The sequence below is a fragment of the Neomonachus schauinslandi genome, chromosome 3 (assembly GCF_002201575.2).
Source record: "Neomonachus schauinslandi chromosome 3, ASM220157v2, whole genome shotgun sequence".
Classification (NCBI taxonomy): domain Eukaryota; kingdom Metazoa; phylum Chordata; class Mammalia; order Carnivora; family Phocidae; genus Neomonachus; species Neomonachus schauinslandi.
This window is the reverse complement of record NC_058405.1, coordinates 2,168,287-2,184,233: the sequence shown is the minus strand read 5'-3', so window position 1 is coordinate 2,184,233 and position 15,947 is coordinate 2,168,287. Positions and strand designations below refer to the sequence as shown.

General features: G+C 52.2%; 1 protein-coding gene across 1 annotated transcript in view; it reads left to right on the top strand.

Moving 5' to 3' along the window:
• TEX29 (testis expressed 29) overlaps positions 1-15,947 on the top strand; it is a 38,223-nt gene that overhangs the window by 2,482 nt on the left and 19,794 nt on the right. The window contains exons 2-4 of the mRNA XM_021696007.1: positions 2,974-3,084; positions 13,221-13,290; positions 13,976-14,139. Coding sequence (XP_021551682.1) covers positions 2,974-3,084; positions 13,221-13,290; positions 13,976-14,139 — 345 coding nt within the window. The remainder of the gene's footprint in view (positions 1-2,973; positions 3,085-13,220; positions 13,291-13,975; positions 14,140-15,947) is intronic.

The following is a 15,947-nucleotide window of genomic DNA, read 5'->3' as shown; positions in this document are numbered from 1 at the left end:
GGGGAGGGGGAGGGGGAAGGCTGTGGGGGCTGGGCAGGTGGAGGGATGTGGGCAGGTAGAGGGTTGGCAGGGGGAGGTGGAGGGGAGGTGTGGCAGGCGGCCAGGTGGAGGGAGAGGGAGGGGGTAGGGACTGGGCAGTTAGAGGAAGCTGGGCAGGTGAGGGGGGCATAGGGTCGTTACAGGCAGCCTGGATGCTGGTGGACCAGAGTTCAGAGCAGAGCCCAGGTGAGCCTGCTGTGCCCATTGGTTCAGACCTTCATCCCTGCCCTGGCCAGGGCTCCCCCTCCATCCTCCAGGATGCAGCCTTGGGAGGGCGTGCCTGACCCTCCTTTACAGACTTCCAAGGGTGCCGTCAAGCCCCGAGGGCAGGTGCTGACTCTGTGCGGGGACCCCCCCGCCCTCCCCCCCAGAAGCGCTGCCTGCCCGGTGTTCTGTCCTCAGGTGTGCGGCTTTAGCTCCCCCACGTCTGGGCTGTCCTCCTGCCGCTGCTGGCAGGGATGGCGTGGCTCAGGTGTGCACCTGAAGGCTTGCACAGCCTCGGGGCACCAGCCTGGGACCGAACATACGGGGTGAAGGAACGAGGGAGGGTGTCGAGATGACAGGCAGCCTCCTAAAGAGGGCCTGGCCGGGGCGGGGGGCGGGATTGGCCATCTTCATCTCTGCCCACCATACCCCAGCTCGCCATGCCTGGCAGGTGCTCGCCAGGTGGGTGTGGGGTGACGGAGGGGTGCACCCAGCCTCTAGGGGCTCAGGTCCACCTAGCCAAGCAGGGTACCGGCCTGGGGCTCAGTCGCACGCCGTTCAGACGGTGTCCTGTTGAGGGCAGAGGGCGAGCCGGCGGGTCCCCCACCCCACACCAGGGTGAGTTACACCTTACCGCGTGGTTCTGCGCGCTGGGCCCTCTGCCCGCCCCGAGGGTGGAAGACCCGCGCTGGGCTGGTGGCGGAGCGACGGCCAGGGTGTGCTTGCCAAGCTCGGGACTGCGGCCGTCCTTCATCAGCTGAGCTAACCCCGGGCCAGCCCCAGCCCTAGGCGGTGAGCTCTCTCCACGGCTCTACCTACGGCACTTAGTCCTTCCAGAGCCCCACCGCCCAGACCGCCCCGCCCCGCCCCGTCCCGTCCGGTCCCCGTCCCCTCCCCACTGTAGAGAAGACGGGGCTCTGCCAGGTCACGCGCCGGCAGCGGGGGAGGGGACTTGAGCGCAGGGACCTGGCGTGTGGCCTGTGCTCTTGGCCCTTGTGGCTGGATTACGTGGCCTCTCAAACCAGCGTCCTTTCCCTCGCGAGGTGCCGTGACGTTGAGAGTAGTTCCGTGACCGTGCCTTGTAAACTGTGAAGTGTCTTACAAGTGCCGTGTGTGTGATGTGTGTGGAGTGGCCGCAAGGAAAACGTGGGGCTCAGCAGCGGGGCGGTCTGCGGTCCTCCCCTCCCACAACCACCGTCCCCTCGTCTGAACCCTCCTGTCTCCACCCTGCAGACGGTCGGCTGGGCGCTTTCCAGACCCCAGCTCTGAAGGGGTCACGCCAGGGATGGAGAAGTAGACGAGATTCTTCTGGGGGCAACTTCCCAGAAACACACCCAGACCGCGGGGGAGGTCCAGGCAGATAAAACAGTCCTGGGGAGGGTGGGGTGGGCGCGGAGATCTCAGATGTGCTGGGAGACTGACCTTCTGCACAGGTGCTCTGGGGACCAGCTGCCCTTCCAGACTGTTCCATGAAAGCAGCCGGACTGGGAAATCACAGACCCACGTGTTCTCATGCGGGGAGTGATGTTGAAGAGAACGGTCATTATGAACAAAATTATGCCTCAACAGCTTGTTTCCTGCCTGTGCTCTTTGCTGAAATAATCCTCTGCTATCATGGAGCACCTTGGAGAACCCTAGGTCCTCTGGCTCTCTGAAGACAGTGGGGTGATGGGGACCCCAGCTCTCCTGGTCAGCTGTGTGCTCTTGGGTTTCCTGGAACTTTGTGGACAACGTGGAGGGGGCTGAGCACACCTGTGTTTGCCACCATGCGGGCTGTCATCCTGTGGGGCCCCCGCTCTGAATTGTGTGGGAGTCGCCCACGAGTGCGGTGGCGGCCGTGCTTCCTAGGCCGCCACCGTGAGGGCCTGGGCGGGCTCCCTGCAGCCCAGACCCCATCGGAGGCGAAGCTGGGCACGGCTGGCATGCCTTTAAATGGATGACCCGCCTTGCAGGGCGACTGAGCACTCCGTGACCCCGGGCCGCGGGGGAGGCCGGCCCTACCTGGCCAGCTAGCTGGGCTCCGGGAGAGGGCAGTGGTGCAGGAGGGTGACGCGGGCTTCTCTGTCCCCTGAGCCCGCCCAGCCTGGCTGCTGTGTGCGCGGTGGCATTCCGGCCGCACGCCTCGGGAAGGAGCAGGAGGGACAGTGGGTTTCTCTGGAGCCCCCGCCCTCGCGCCGGGAGACCCCAGCAGGGTTTGGGCAGACACTGCTGCCTGCTCCTGAGGGGACTCACGGGTCCTCGAGGCTGGAAGCGCGTCAGCCTTCGGCGCTGGGATGCGTCCCCCGCCGTCTGTGCTGCTGGGCCCACAGCCCGGATACCAGCTAGCTTGCTTTTGGTCAAAACTGACATTTTACGTTCTGTCCTTTTAAATTATGGAATAATCTTCAGGCTGAGTTGATAATTTTAACTCACCGTGTGCTCCCCTGTGAGTTAGTCACACCTTGTGCCTGCGCCCCGATGTCTGTTGTATCCGATCTTCGTCTTCCGTTTGCTTTGCGGACGCCGGTCCCAGTGCTGCTGAGATGCACCATGTCCTCAGTCGTTAGAGGACCCGCATCAGTGCCTGCAGTTAACTCGACATTATTTTGTTCAGAAATCGGATTCATCCTAGATCTTGGAAGAGGGATTTGTATGATGCATAATTAAACACGTCACCCCCCCAGCGCCAGCCTTGGAGCGCCCCCGGCCACGGGCTGGGGCTCCTGGCAGCGCTGTGTGTCTGTTTTGCAGTGTGTGACATTCCTCTGTACAACATCTGTGACTACAACGTCACCAGGGACCGCTGCAAGGAGCTCGGCTGCTGCTTTTATAAGGGCGTGTGCTACGAGAAAGCCGTCCCCGGTGAGCATCCGCGCCCCCCACCCCAGGCCGAGCAGCCACCGAGGCCCACGGGCTTCGTGCCCCCGCGGCCTCCGCTGCGCCCGGTTCCATCACTCTGGCGAGTTAGCGGGGCGAAAGGAAGTTCACTCCTGGGGTGGAACTGAGCTGATACAAGAAGGGTCCCGGGAAGACCCTGGGCATGCGGGGAGGGGGCAGAAGCAGCTGGTTCGAGGCGGGGCTGGCCGCTGGCTGTGCCCAAGGTCAGACCCCACGGGGCTTCTCCACAGCCCTGTCACAGTCAGCATAAAACCAGACCCCACTGAGTGTGCCCTGACCCCGGGAGTCCGGGATGCGCCTGGGACGGCGGGGCCAGCAGGGAGTCCCGAGACGGGGAGGCTGTGGGAGCGGGGGGGAGGCCACCACCCCCAGAGTAGGGCCTGCTTCCGCCGGGGCTGAGGGATTCACAGTTGAGTGGGAGAGTTAGGTGCGGGGCAGGATACAAGCCGGGATGCCCTGGGGGAAGGGATCTTCTAGTTACACTGTCTGGGGCTTTGCTCACACTTCAGAGCTTTGGGCCTCTCGGCCTCTAGAATTTTCTAAATTAGTATTTCCAAACCCTCACAAAATTCACTTGATGATTGATGTGTTTTCTTGCCCTGTTTGCGGCCCTTTTAGAAATGAGGGTGCTTGGCTCTAGGAGTGTTTGGAGAGGAATGGGGTGTGTGCGGCGGGGCGGCCTACACAAGGTCTTGCCAGAGAGGAGGAAGGTGCCCCACAGACAGAAGCTGGCATAGGCCACGGACACTCAGCAGCTCCCATGCTGTGGGAGAACGTGTCCCGGGCCCTCCCTGTCCCAGGCCACTCTCCCCTGTCCTCACCTCCCCAGTGGATAAAGGCACGCTTGTGCCGGGAGACTCGCATCAGTGCCTGCAGTTAGGTTTCTTGTTCTCTCCTCCGAGCCCCAAGTAGGCTGAGCCCTCAGAGATGAGACGCAGAGTGAGCTCTCTCATTCCCGGACATGGGAAGGCCTAGGAAGTCAGAAACATTCATGACTCATAACTGTTCCCAAGGAGTGACCCATGGGGCTGCCTGATCCCACAGACCCCAAACCCTAAGCCAGCTCCTTGTTCAAGAAGGAAGTGACGTTCTGTGCAAAAAGATCAAAGAACCCAAAGCATCCGCAGGGTCCTGGCTCGCCAAGGGGGTGCATCTGTCTGGCTTTATGGTGAAGATTTGGCACTTAGGGCAAAAGAGGAGGAAGTTTGGCTTCTCAGAAGGAGGTGAAAGCAGAGGCCACAAGAAATGCCATTAATAGCTGAGAAGATTTTCTGATGACAATTTCTCATCCAGATCTTGAGTTGGAAGGCTTGGGACCAGACTGTCCTTACTTCTCTCTGCGTCTGGGAGACCTGAGCAACCCTAGGATCCCACACCTTTCCCTGTACCTGTAGATAGAAACAGCTGGAAGTTACCTCTTTTTTGGTTATTTTTATTGAGATAAAATTCTCATACCGTACAACTTACCCCTTTCAATAAAGTGTACAATTCAGTGGGTTTTAGTGTCTTCACAAAATTGGGCAACCATCACCACTATCACTTCCAGAACATTTGCATTAGCCCCAAAGAAGCCCTGTACTCATCAACTGGACAATCCCCATCCCCTCCCACCTCCAACCCCTGGTGACCACTGACCTGGACATTTCACATTCATGGAATCATACAATATGTAGCCTTGTGTGTCTGGCTCCTTTCACATGTTTTCAGAACTCATGCCCGTGGGAGCAGGTCAGCACTGCATTCCTGTTTATGGCTGAGTAATACTCCATTGTAGGGATAGACCACACTTGGTTTATCCCTCTGTTAGCTGATGGAAATTTGGGTTGTCCCCACTTGTTAGCTACTAGGAACATGTGTGTATAAGTTTTTGCATGAACATATGTTTTCACTTCTCTTGGGTATTTACCCAGAAGTGGAATTTCTGGATCATTTATTAAATATACTTAAAATGTTTAAAGAACTGCCAAACTATTTTTGACAGTAGCTGCACTGCTTGACAGTCTCAACATTACCTAAATTCCAATTTCTCCGGATCCTCACCAACACTAGTTGTCTGTCTTTTTGATGTTCGCTGTCATGATGGATATGAAGTTGTGTCTCACTGTGGTTTGGATGGTATTTCTCTGATGAGTAATGATGTTGAGTACCTTTGCATGTGCATTTGGCCATTTGTATGTCATCTCTGAAGAAGTCTATTCACATTTCTGGCACAGTTTTTAACTAGATTCATTGTCTTTTTATTGTGGTGTTGTAAGAGCTCTGTATCTATTCTGGATAGTAGACCCTTATCAGATATGTGATTTGCAACTACTTTTCCCAATCTGTTGGTCATCTTTTCACTTTCTTGATAGTGTCTCTTTGAAGCACAACATTTTTTAGTTTTTTTTTTTCCTAAGATTTTATTTATTTATTTGAGAGAGAGAATGAGATAGAGCATGAGAAGGGGGAGGGTCAGAGGGAGAAGCAGACTCCCCGCCGAGCAGGGAGCCTGATGCGGGACTCGATCCCGGGACTCCAGGATCATGACCTGAGCCGAAGGCAGTGGCTTAACCAACTGAGCCACCCAGGTGCCCACATTTTTTAGTTCTGATGATGCCTCATTTATCTATTTGTTCTGTGGTTGCTTGGGCTTTTGGTGTCATAGCTAAGAAACCATTGTCTAATCCGAGGTCACAAAGATTTACATCTCTGTTATTTTCTAAGAGTTTTATGGTTTTAGCTTATACATTTATGGCTTTGGTCCATTTTGACTCAATTTTTTTCTTCCACGGTGTGAGGCAGGGATCCAGTTTCATTCTTTTGCATCTAGATATCCAGGTATTCTAGCAGCATTTGTTGAAAAGACTATGCTTTCTCCATTGAATTGCTTTGGCATCCTTGTCTAAAATCAATTGCCCATAAATGTGAGGGTTTATTTCTGGGCTCTCAGTTTTATTCCACTAAGCCAGTACCACACTACTTTGATTACTATAGCTTTAAGATAAATGTTGAAATTGAAAAGCATGACTTCTCCAATTTTGTTCTTTTTCAAGATTGTTTTGGTTACTATGGGTTCTTTGCATTTCCATATTAATTTAGGACCAGCTTGTCAATTTCTGGGGAAAAAAATGCCCTCTGAGATGTTGATAGGGATTGTGTTGAATCTATAGATAACTTGGGGGTGGGATATTGCCATTTTAATAATGTTAAGTATTCCGACCCATGAACAAGGGATGTCTTTCCATTTATTTAGGTCATCTTTAATTTCTCTCTGCAATATTTTGTAGTTTTCCATGTACCAATCTCGCCTTTCTTTTGTTAAATTTATTCCTAAGTATTTTATTCTCTGATGTTATTGTAAATGGATATATGTCCTTAATTTGATTTTCAGATTGTATATAGAATCCTAGGTATAGACACAAGAGAATTGAAAGGTTGCTGGAATATAGAAATGCAACTGATTTTTGTATTGTGATCTTGTATCCTGCCACCTTCTTGGACTTGTGTATTAGTTCTACTCATTTATAGTTGATTACTTAGGATTTTCTAGATACAAGAGTGTATCATCAGCAAATAGAGATTTTTTTTACTTCTTTTTTCCAATATAGTTGGTTTGATTTCATTTTCTTGCTTAATTGCCCTGGCTGGAAACTCTAGTACATGAGGAATAGAACCAGTGAGAATGGACATCCTGATCTGGTTCCTGATCTTAGGGGGATGTTTTCAGTGTTTCATCCATAAGTATGATGGTAGCTATGGGTTTTACCAAAGGTCAGGTTGAGTAAGTTCCCTTCTCTTCCTAGTTTCCTGAGTGTTTTTATTATGAAGGGATGTTGGATTTTATCAAATTCTTTTTGGGCATCTTTTGGATACCTTAGTGATGCTCTTTATTACTCATATGGATTTGAGTTACTGTCTAGTATCCTACCCTTTCATCCTGAAGGACTCCCTTTTAGTATTTCTTGTAAGGCAGGTCTGCTAGTGATGAATTCTCTCATTTTCTGTTTGGGAATGTCTTAATTTGTCCATTTTTGGAGGATAGAGTCGCAGTGTATAAAATTCCTGATTAGCAGTCTTTTTCTGTCAACACTTTGAATATTTCATCATCTTGCCTTCTGGCCTCCAAGGTTTCTGATGGGGAATCTGCTGTTAATCTTTAGGTTTCTTTATATATATCATGTTGCTTCTCTTCTGTTTTCAAGATTCTCTGTCTTTTGACTGTTTATTATGTATCTAGGGGTGGATCTCTTTAAGTTTATCCTAATCATCAAATTTAGGAAGATTTGTCATTTCTTCAGCTATTCTTCTCCTTTCTCTCCACTTCTCCTCGGACTCCCGTTGTGCATATTGGTCCACTCCATGGCATCTCACAGGTCTCTGAGGCTCTGTTAACTTTTCTTGATTCTATTTTCTGTTGCTCAGATAGTCTCAACTGATTTATCTTCAAGTTTGCAGATTCTTCCTTTTGCCTGCTCAAATCTATTGAACTCCTCTAGTGATATTTTCATTTCTGTTACACTCTCAGCTCCAGAATTTCTGTTTTGTTCTTTAAAAAAATAATTTCTGTGTCTGTAATTGGTACTCTCTATTTGGTGAGATATCATTCTCCTACTTTACCTCTTCCGACATGGTTTCCTTTAGTTTTTTGACCGTATTTAAAGTAGCTAATGTAAAATCTTTGCCTAGTGAGCCAACATCTGGTCATCCTCAGGGACAGTTTCTGGCTTGTGTGTGTGTGTGTGTGTGTGTGTGTGTTCGTACTTTCTTGTTTCTTTGCATATCTAATATTTTTTTTATTGAAAACTAGACATTTAAAAATACGTGGCAACTCTGAAAATCATGTTCACCTGCCTCACCAAAGTTGTTGTTAGCATCGTTTAATGACCTTTCTGAACTAACTCTGTCAAGTCTGTATTGTTTGTGGTTTGTGACCATTGAAGACTCGGCTTGGTTAGCTTACTGGTCAACTAATGACTGGAAAATCTGCTTAGATTCTTGGAAACAAAAAGTCTCAATCTTTGTGTAGGGGCTTTCTGTGTGTGTTGAGGTACACCTTCAACAGTCAGCCAGATAGTTTCCAACTGTGCCTTACTCTTTACTTCATGCTTACGCAGACTCAAGGTAAGCCAGAAGTGAGAGTTTAGGGCCTTCTCAGCTATTTCCTAGGTATGTGCACAGCCTTGGGCATGCCCATTGCCTTCTGGATCCCAAGGAATATGTCACAGCTTTTCAGACCTCCCTACAGACAGGTAGTTCCCCAGATTTTCCTTTTAAACTTTTTGGTTGACCTATTATCTACCCCCAACTGCTATCAGCCACTTTAGCCATCATGATTTTCAACAATTGCCTCTGATTGTTTTCAACAAATGCCTGAGAAGAAGCTGTTCACACTAAATTAGCTCCAAGTCAGGTCAAATAAAGACAACCTTGCAAGTGAGATCTTCTAGCGAAACACCGGATGGATCAAATAATGACCGTTCTTTGGGGCTGGGCTTTGAAGAAGCTCCAGCCCTGCTCTGCCGCCCTCAGAGATGCCAGGCTGCTAGTGGTCACCATGATTGTGGGCTGTTGGTTGAAGACTACCATGGAATTGGAGGTGAGCAGAAGCAGGAATAGGGCCAGTTAAAATGTCCACATTTCACTGTTCTTACTGACACTTATCTGTTCATCTGCAAACTTTTGATTGGTTAATTTTCAGAGTTCTGAAAAAGTTTATTCTGATAAGTGTTGCCGGTGTTCTCATTGGTTTTATGGAGGAGGGATTGGGGAGGGGGCTCCTTTTCTACCCTTTTTTTTTCTGATGTCACACTGAAAATTCCAGACTTTAATGAACCTCAGGTCTAGTTGCAGACAGTTGGGTAGTAAAAGCTGCAATGAGACACAGCACTTTGTCTTTAAATTTGTTTATTGTCCTCTCCTTCGCTCATTGTGAAACCTACAACCTGTAGCCAGAATCTTACCTGAAAGATCCTCTAGAGCCCGGGTCTTCCAGTGTGGAATGGCCTATCATCCAGCAGCTTGTGCTCCGGGGTACGTGACAGCTATTCCTGAGTTGAGGGCATGGCACTGGGTGGTGGTTTGGCCATAATTTGCTGCTTTTTGCACTTGTCATCTTTTTGTCATTTTGTGGCATCGGTGGTTTGACACACATCTCACTGTTGGAGGGCAACAGACGAGCACATTGTGGAGCTTTGCTTCTTGGCTCCCGTGTCCTAAGCACTTATGTATCTTAGTTTTTTGTTTACCATTTGGGGCTTCTAAAAGCAGGAAACATTCACATCCAAAGGGCATTTGAATTTGTTCTTTCAGTCTTCCACATATGAAGATGCAGAAGACATTCAGTTACTAAGTCAGGTCTCACATGTGGTCATAGTCTTTGGCTGTCACTCTGGTTTCCTCATGTCCCAGTGAAACGGCCCCAACAGCATAAGGTGGTGAGATGGAACCTGGAAGGCAGATCGTGGCTAGCGAGGACACACAGACTCAAGCTGCTGCCACTGCTTTTCCCATCTGTCCCTCCCCTGAATGTCTTCTCATGAGACTTTTAGGAGAGAGTTAGCCATTTTGCACATGTTAGTATGTAATCCAAACATAACGTGCATTAATATTATTACCTCATGTCTGTAACTCATTTGAAAGATGAGTCTTATTCTTTATAGCACCTTACTTATTAGTGTCTGTAAGGAACCCAGAAAAGAACACAGACTCTCAGGAGTTTTTTGTCCGGGCAGGGGGTTCACTGTTGTACAAGTAGTTACGTCATTTTTGCATGGAGGCAAATGTTAATCCTCTTCCCATCCTTTCAGTTTTAATAAATGAGTTGTGTGGGCTAGGCTTTATTTTAACTTCTGACTTCTTTCAAGCTTGAGAGGTTGGGCCATCTGTGGGAAGAGTCTGGGCAGTGAGCCCTACATTTGGGTTCTCACTGTGCCCTCAAATTATTTTTCATTTCCTTGACATCTTTCTCATTCAAGACGGCAAGTGAACCTTTGTGCTGTGTAAGTTGTAGTATTCAGTGACAGGGTATTATGAGTTCTTTGTGCACATAATTCCATGTTATGAAAACCTTTCACCAACTTCTTAAATTGGCTGGTTTGAAGTGCACATTGTGTTATGGCATAATCTGTATTATTAAGAATATGAACTTGGGGAATTAGCATTAGATCTTTGAGAAAGAATTGGGAATTCAAAGAGAATGACTTGCCTTCATTCTTCAGTCTTGATTTAGGGCACATTATTTAACATGTCACTTCTTCTAAGTGTTTGACTTCTGTTTCTTCATGGGACTAGCTGAGATGATTTCAAAACTTTTAACTGTATCTGGGGGCGAAATTACCAAGAGATTCCTTAAAGATAATAATGCTTTCTTCAGTTGTTGCTATTTTTCAGTGACCAATCATAATACATGGTTTATGATAAACCATATATATTGTTGATAGCAAATCATGTGCTGGCCAGATCCTGCGCAGAGAGGATCACAGAGACTCAGTCTCTGCCTCCAAGAACTTGACACCAAAGACTGAAAATACTTACATGTGTAAAGATTTGGAAGATATACTGACAATCGGATATTCCAACGTTGTCCGTGTGTCTCTTTCACGGCTTCACCCACATAAATTCTAAATTTACTCCATGAACCAGGACACAAAATCACACTAAGGAACATACATGTCCTGGAATTCGAGAATTTGAGGGCTCTCTTCTTGTCCCTTAAAAGCTCCTGGTTTGATCATTTCCATTCAGTTCATTCAGCGTCATTTAAGTGCACTTTCTCTGTGCCATGCCCTTTGCCACACCCTCGTATTAGTTACTTATGCTGTTTAACGAACTACGCAGAACTTAGTGGCCTAAAGCGACAGCTTAGAGGCTTGGCTGGGTGGTGTGGGCTTGGCGACTCACGAGGTAGCAGTCATCTGAGGGCCGGACCGGGGCTGGAGGGCCTGCTCTGAGACAGCTTGCTTTGCTAGCGAGTGGTACTAAGGGTTAACAGGAAGCCCTTTTCGTGCCGTGAGACCTGCTTGCCTGTCCTTACGACATGGTGATCGCCTCTTCCCAGAGCGGGTGGCCCAAGAAAGTCGGGTAGAAGACACAACGACTCTGACCTAGCCCCGGCAGTTACACCCTGCCCAGTGCCCTTGGTTCAGAGGTCAGCCCTATGCAATGTAGAAGCGTCTGCACCGGGGTGCGAATACCAGGAGGCAAGCATCCCTGCAGGCCATCCTGCGGGCTGGTTATTACAGCCCGGGAGATGGAAAGATGAACTGAGGTGAACACATTTCCACGGGAAACGCATCACTGAAAGAAAGAAAGCAGCTGATTAGAACAGAGCCTTCAACAAGCAGCTTGCTGCTTGGTTCACTGCTGTGGCGTGCTGGCCACCCCACAGGCCAGGTCCCACCGCCCCCTCCAGCCTCTCCCTGATGGACCCTTGACCGTGGAGTGCCCATCGCATGTATGGCTGACCATCACTTACTGAGCTCGGATCAGTAGGGGACAAGTAAGCATTTGGGCTGCTATCACTGAGCGGTTTGGCTTCAACCCCCTTCAGTTCTCTGACTTCAGCCCCCATGTTAAGGATCCTGGAGGCCCCGTCCATTCTCAGAGACGCTCTGGGTTAGTCCAGGGAATGCAGTTCCCATTGGAATCGCTCTTCCATGCCTGTGAGGCAGCTTTCTCTGCAGCTACTGCTTACCTTCTCTTGTGGGTTGAATTTTATCCCCCCACCCCGCCCCCGCCGCCATTGATGCCTTGAAGGCCAAACCTCTGGTACCTGTGAATGTGACCTTAGTTAGAAACACGGTCTTTACAGATGTGATTAGTTAAGATGAGGTCACACTGGACTTCCACGGGCCCCTTATAAGAGGAGACCTAGAGATGCCCAGAGCACGCACAGGGGAGAGCGCCCCATGGAGACGGTGTCCCAAGGGAAGCTGCCACGTGATGACGGAGAGCCAGGTGAGGGGTCTCCAAGCCGAGGACACCAAGAGCGCCGGGGCCTGCAGGAGCTGGAGAGGCAGGAAGGAGCCCCCGGAGCCTTCTGGGGATGCCACCGTGGACCTCGGCCTGCACAGCTGTGAGACCGCATCTCCCTGTCGTCTGAAGCCACCCGCTGGTGGCACTTTGTTACGTCAGCCTCCGCACGTGAATGAACCTCCAGGGACGTGGCATCTAATGGTGTTACTCCTGGTTAAGGACAGGTGAAAACGGTTTAGAGGAGGAGGTAAGAGAACTGGAGCAAACCCTGTTGCTTGAGGTAGGGGTGTGCAAAGAAGCCAGTCTCTGCCCTTTGAAAGAGTGAAAAGCAGTGCGAGACGAGGCATGATGGTAATAATATGATAGGGACACAGCACGAACTGCGTGCCAGGCGCCGTGTCGGGAGCTCTGCCTGCGTCCCGTCCCGTCCCGACCTCAACCCAACCGAGAGCGTGTTGGTCGCAGGGCCTCCACTGAACGTGCTCATGGGGGCTGCCTGGGCACCAGGACCCCGGGACACAGCCCCTCGCTCTGCCTGAGCCCTGAGCCCCGGAGCCATGGACCCCAAATGTCAGTCCCAATGGGAGAGGCGCCTGCAATGGAGGGCCCCCACGGGAAGGCTTCCCCGGGGGGGGGGGGGGGGAAGGGGCCCAGAACGTTCCCACAGCTGGAAGCACGGGAATAGGGGCCGCTGCCCAAGAGTCACCCTGGAGGCCCAGGTTCTTCTGTTGGGTCGAGTCTAGAGAAGACAGGGGGACAGTGGAAGGCCCTCCTTAATACAGAGACGCTCAGCCAGTGGAATGTGGCTATCAGCCAAGAGGCATTCTCCTTCTCTTCAGCCTTGGGACAGCTCACCCTAATGTTGAGGAACCGTTTCTGGGGAGCTGGGGTGGGGGGCCCCGTTCATGGGTGGCAAAGGGGCTTTTCTGGAGAAGAGACGAGGGCACCGCCTGCATTGTCCCCACGGGCAGCCCTCAGCTGTCCTCTGCGTGGCCCACGTGGAGCCTCACGTGTCTGTGGGGCCTTGGAGCCCTCAGCAGTGGCCCGGTGGGGGGGCGGTGGTGGAGGAGAGGCCACGGGCAGCAGGGGCAGGGCGCCACCTGCCTCAGGCGGGAGGCCTGACTTCCGTAACGGAAACTGTTTTCCAGTCTATGTGCAGGTGTTCTCTGCCTTGATCGTGATCATCGCCGGGGCCTTCATCATCACTATCATTTACAGGTCAGTCGCTCCTCCACTGAACGCACCTGCAGAAGGTGTGGGACGCAGGGTGGCGAGGAGCGGGTGGGGCTGTCGCGGCCAGAGGGGCCCAGCGGCTCCCCCAGAGCTCCTGATGACACCCCCAGCAGTTAAGGAGCTCCGACATGGTCCGCGTCCTGCTCGCCCCCGTCCGCCCACGAGCGGGGCCCGGGGCTCCCCGCCTGGTGTGTCTGCAGGGCGCTCTGGGCTGTGAGCCACGGTGTAGACGTGCTCCAGACACGAATCTCCCCTCTCATTTCGGTGATGAGGACACAAGGCCACGGCAGCTGGAGGCTGCCCACGGTCAGAGCCTGGATTCATCATTGCCACCCGGGGCCAAGTGACCCCACCTCAAACCCCCTTACGACACAGGAGCCACGGAGACTAGCACGTCACTTTGTCCAGAAGCAAAGAAAACCCCTCCCCTGCTCTGAGCGGTTCCAGGTGATATCTTGAGTGACCTGCCTGCACACTCACCTTGTCCCTGTCTGTTCTCGCCCTTGGGCATCTGGACGCCACGCACGACCATGTGTGTGGTGCACGCATCAGAAGCTGAAGTGGGCATGGCTAAGGCAAAGCATGTGTGCCCCTGTTTTAGGGAGACGTCCCGGTGAAGGACTGGACAACCCATTGAGTTGTCCGCCTTCAACTTCTCTGTTGCCATCAGAGTCGTTCAAGAGAACAGGAGAGAAAAGGAAGCGCCCACAGGCATACCTCTGTTTCCCAAGTCCAGCGAGACAGCGGAGGCAGCCCCATCAGGCGAGCAGGCGGCCTCCCAGCCCGCGAGTATGGAGCCCTTGGGCAAGAATGAGATCATCAGGGAGGAGGACGGTAAGACGGCAGGTCGTCCAGGCACAGGGCACAGCTTGGCTCCCGCAGAAACCCCGTCCGGGACAGGCCCGCCCCGTGGCGGGCAGGGCAGGGAGGCGTGCGGGCGGCCGCGGGGCTGGGCGAGTCAGCACCCGCAGACCGGATTGGGTGCTTCCTGGCGGGGGTGCGGGAACGCGTGGCCCAAGGGGTGGGAGCAGCCCCTCAGGATCCGGCACCTCTGCTTTTGTGTATTTATTAACCGTCTCCGGAGGGGAGGGCTTTGGCAGTTGCTTGTTGCTCTTCATGGGTGAGCACCTGGCCAGGTTAGAGATGGAAGCACCCTAAACCCTCAGCTCTACCTCAGGCTGTGTGGACGCTTGCTCTCTGGGCCTCTTGTTCCCCATTAGTCGCGAAGACTCGGTTTCACCGGAGCAACCGGGCAGAGAAAAGGCCTACCCAGACATCTTGTAGGGTCTGGACGGCTGCCCCTGCCGAGCTGTCTGAGCCATGGTACTTTCCCGCAGGGCAGGACGTGCACCCCCTTCTCGGGGGCTTCTGCAGAGCGAGGCCACGAGAAGTGGAGACACTTCTCCTTTGGTGACAGGGAGCCAGGACAGACAGACTGTTGACCAGACTTGTCTTTGACTAGATCATGGCCACGTACATGTGTTTGCAGACCTGATGACATGTCCTTGGGACTGCTGAACATTCATGCAGAAAACCCGCTCTTTGTTTGATCTTCAATCCAGCTTCCTTGACAATAATGGAAGAGGAAGAGACTGAGGACTGAGGGCACGACGAAGCCGAAGTGAAGATCGGCAGAGACGCCCGCCTGGAAGGGCCCAGCCGGTGAGCCGCCGTGAAGTGTGTGATGCAAAGAGCACAATGAGAAAACAGTAAAGGTATTTTCAGTGCTTCCTGTCGTAGTCACTGCGGCCTTTCCATCTTCGGGCAGACCCAGCCCCGGGGGAGCGAGGACGCTAACTGGGAGCTCTCGGCGGCCAGCTGCGCCGCTTGTGACCGCTGCTGGGGCCCTGCGAAGCCACCGCGCCCCTTCTCAGAACACAGGCTGCACCTGCATGGGGTGGGCCCATCGCTCCGACTCACGGGGCGCTGGGGACCTGCCCAGCAGTGAGCTGTGCGAGGAGAGGCCCGGCATCTGCCTCTGGGAGGCCCAGGCCACCTGCTGCTGCTTCCTCACGGCCCCTCTTCCAGGGCGGAACACACCTAGGTTCCAGAGTGACGGGCAAGCATCAACTGGGGGGGATGCAGCCCAGGGAGCCCCTTGGTCTTGGAGAATCTCTGCCTTCCACCTTGAAAACTTGTGTTCTCCGGAGCAGCTGTGGCTCAGGCATCCATACGTTGCAGGCTTAATACATACATATGTGGGTGTGCGTGTGTGTACATACATCGGTGTGCATGCATGCAGATATATGGGTGTTCACTTGTGTACATATACATGCACACACACATGTGCACAGGTACATGCATGTGTGTGCCTGTGCGCGTGCATGTGTATGCACGCGTGTTTATTGTGGGTGTGCACGCGTGCATGTGCCTGTGTGCGTGTGCATGTGTACACACGCTCGTTCACTGTGGGTGCGTGCGTGTGCACATGTATTTGTATGTATGCACGCACATGGATGTGCGTGCATGCATGTACACACACGTCTAAGTACGCACACATGTGCATGTATACAGTGCACGTGCACATATATGTACGCATGTACGTGTGTGTGTATATGTGTGTACATATAAACAATCCAGTGGAACAGACATACTCTGCTTAAAGGGGTGACCGCTCAACACTGACGGTCAGGGCAGCAGGT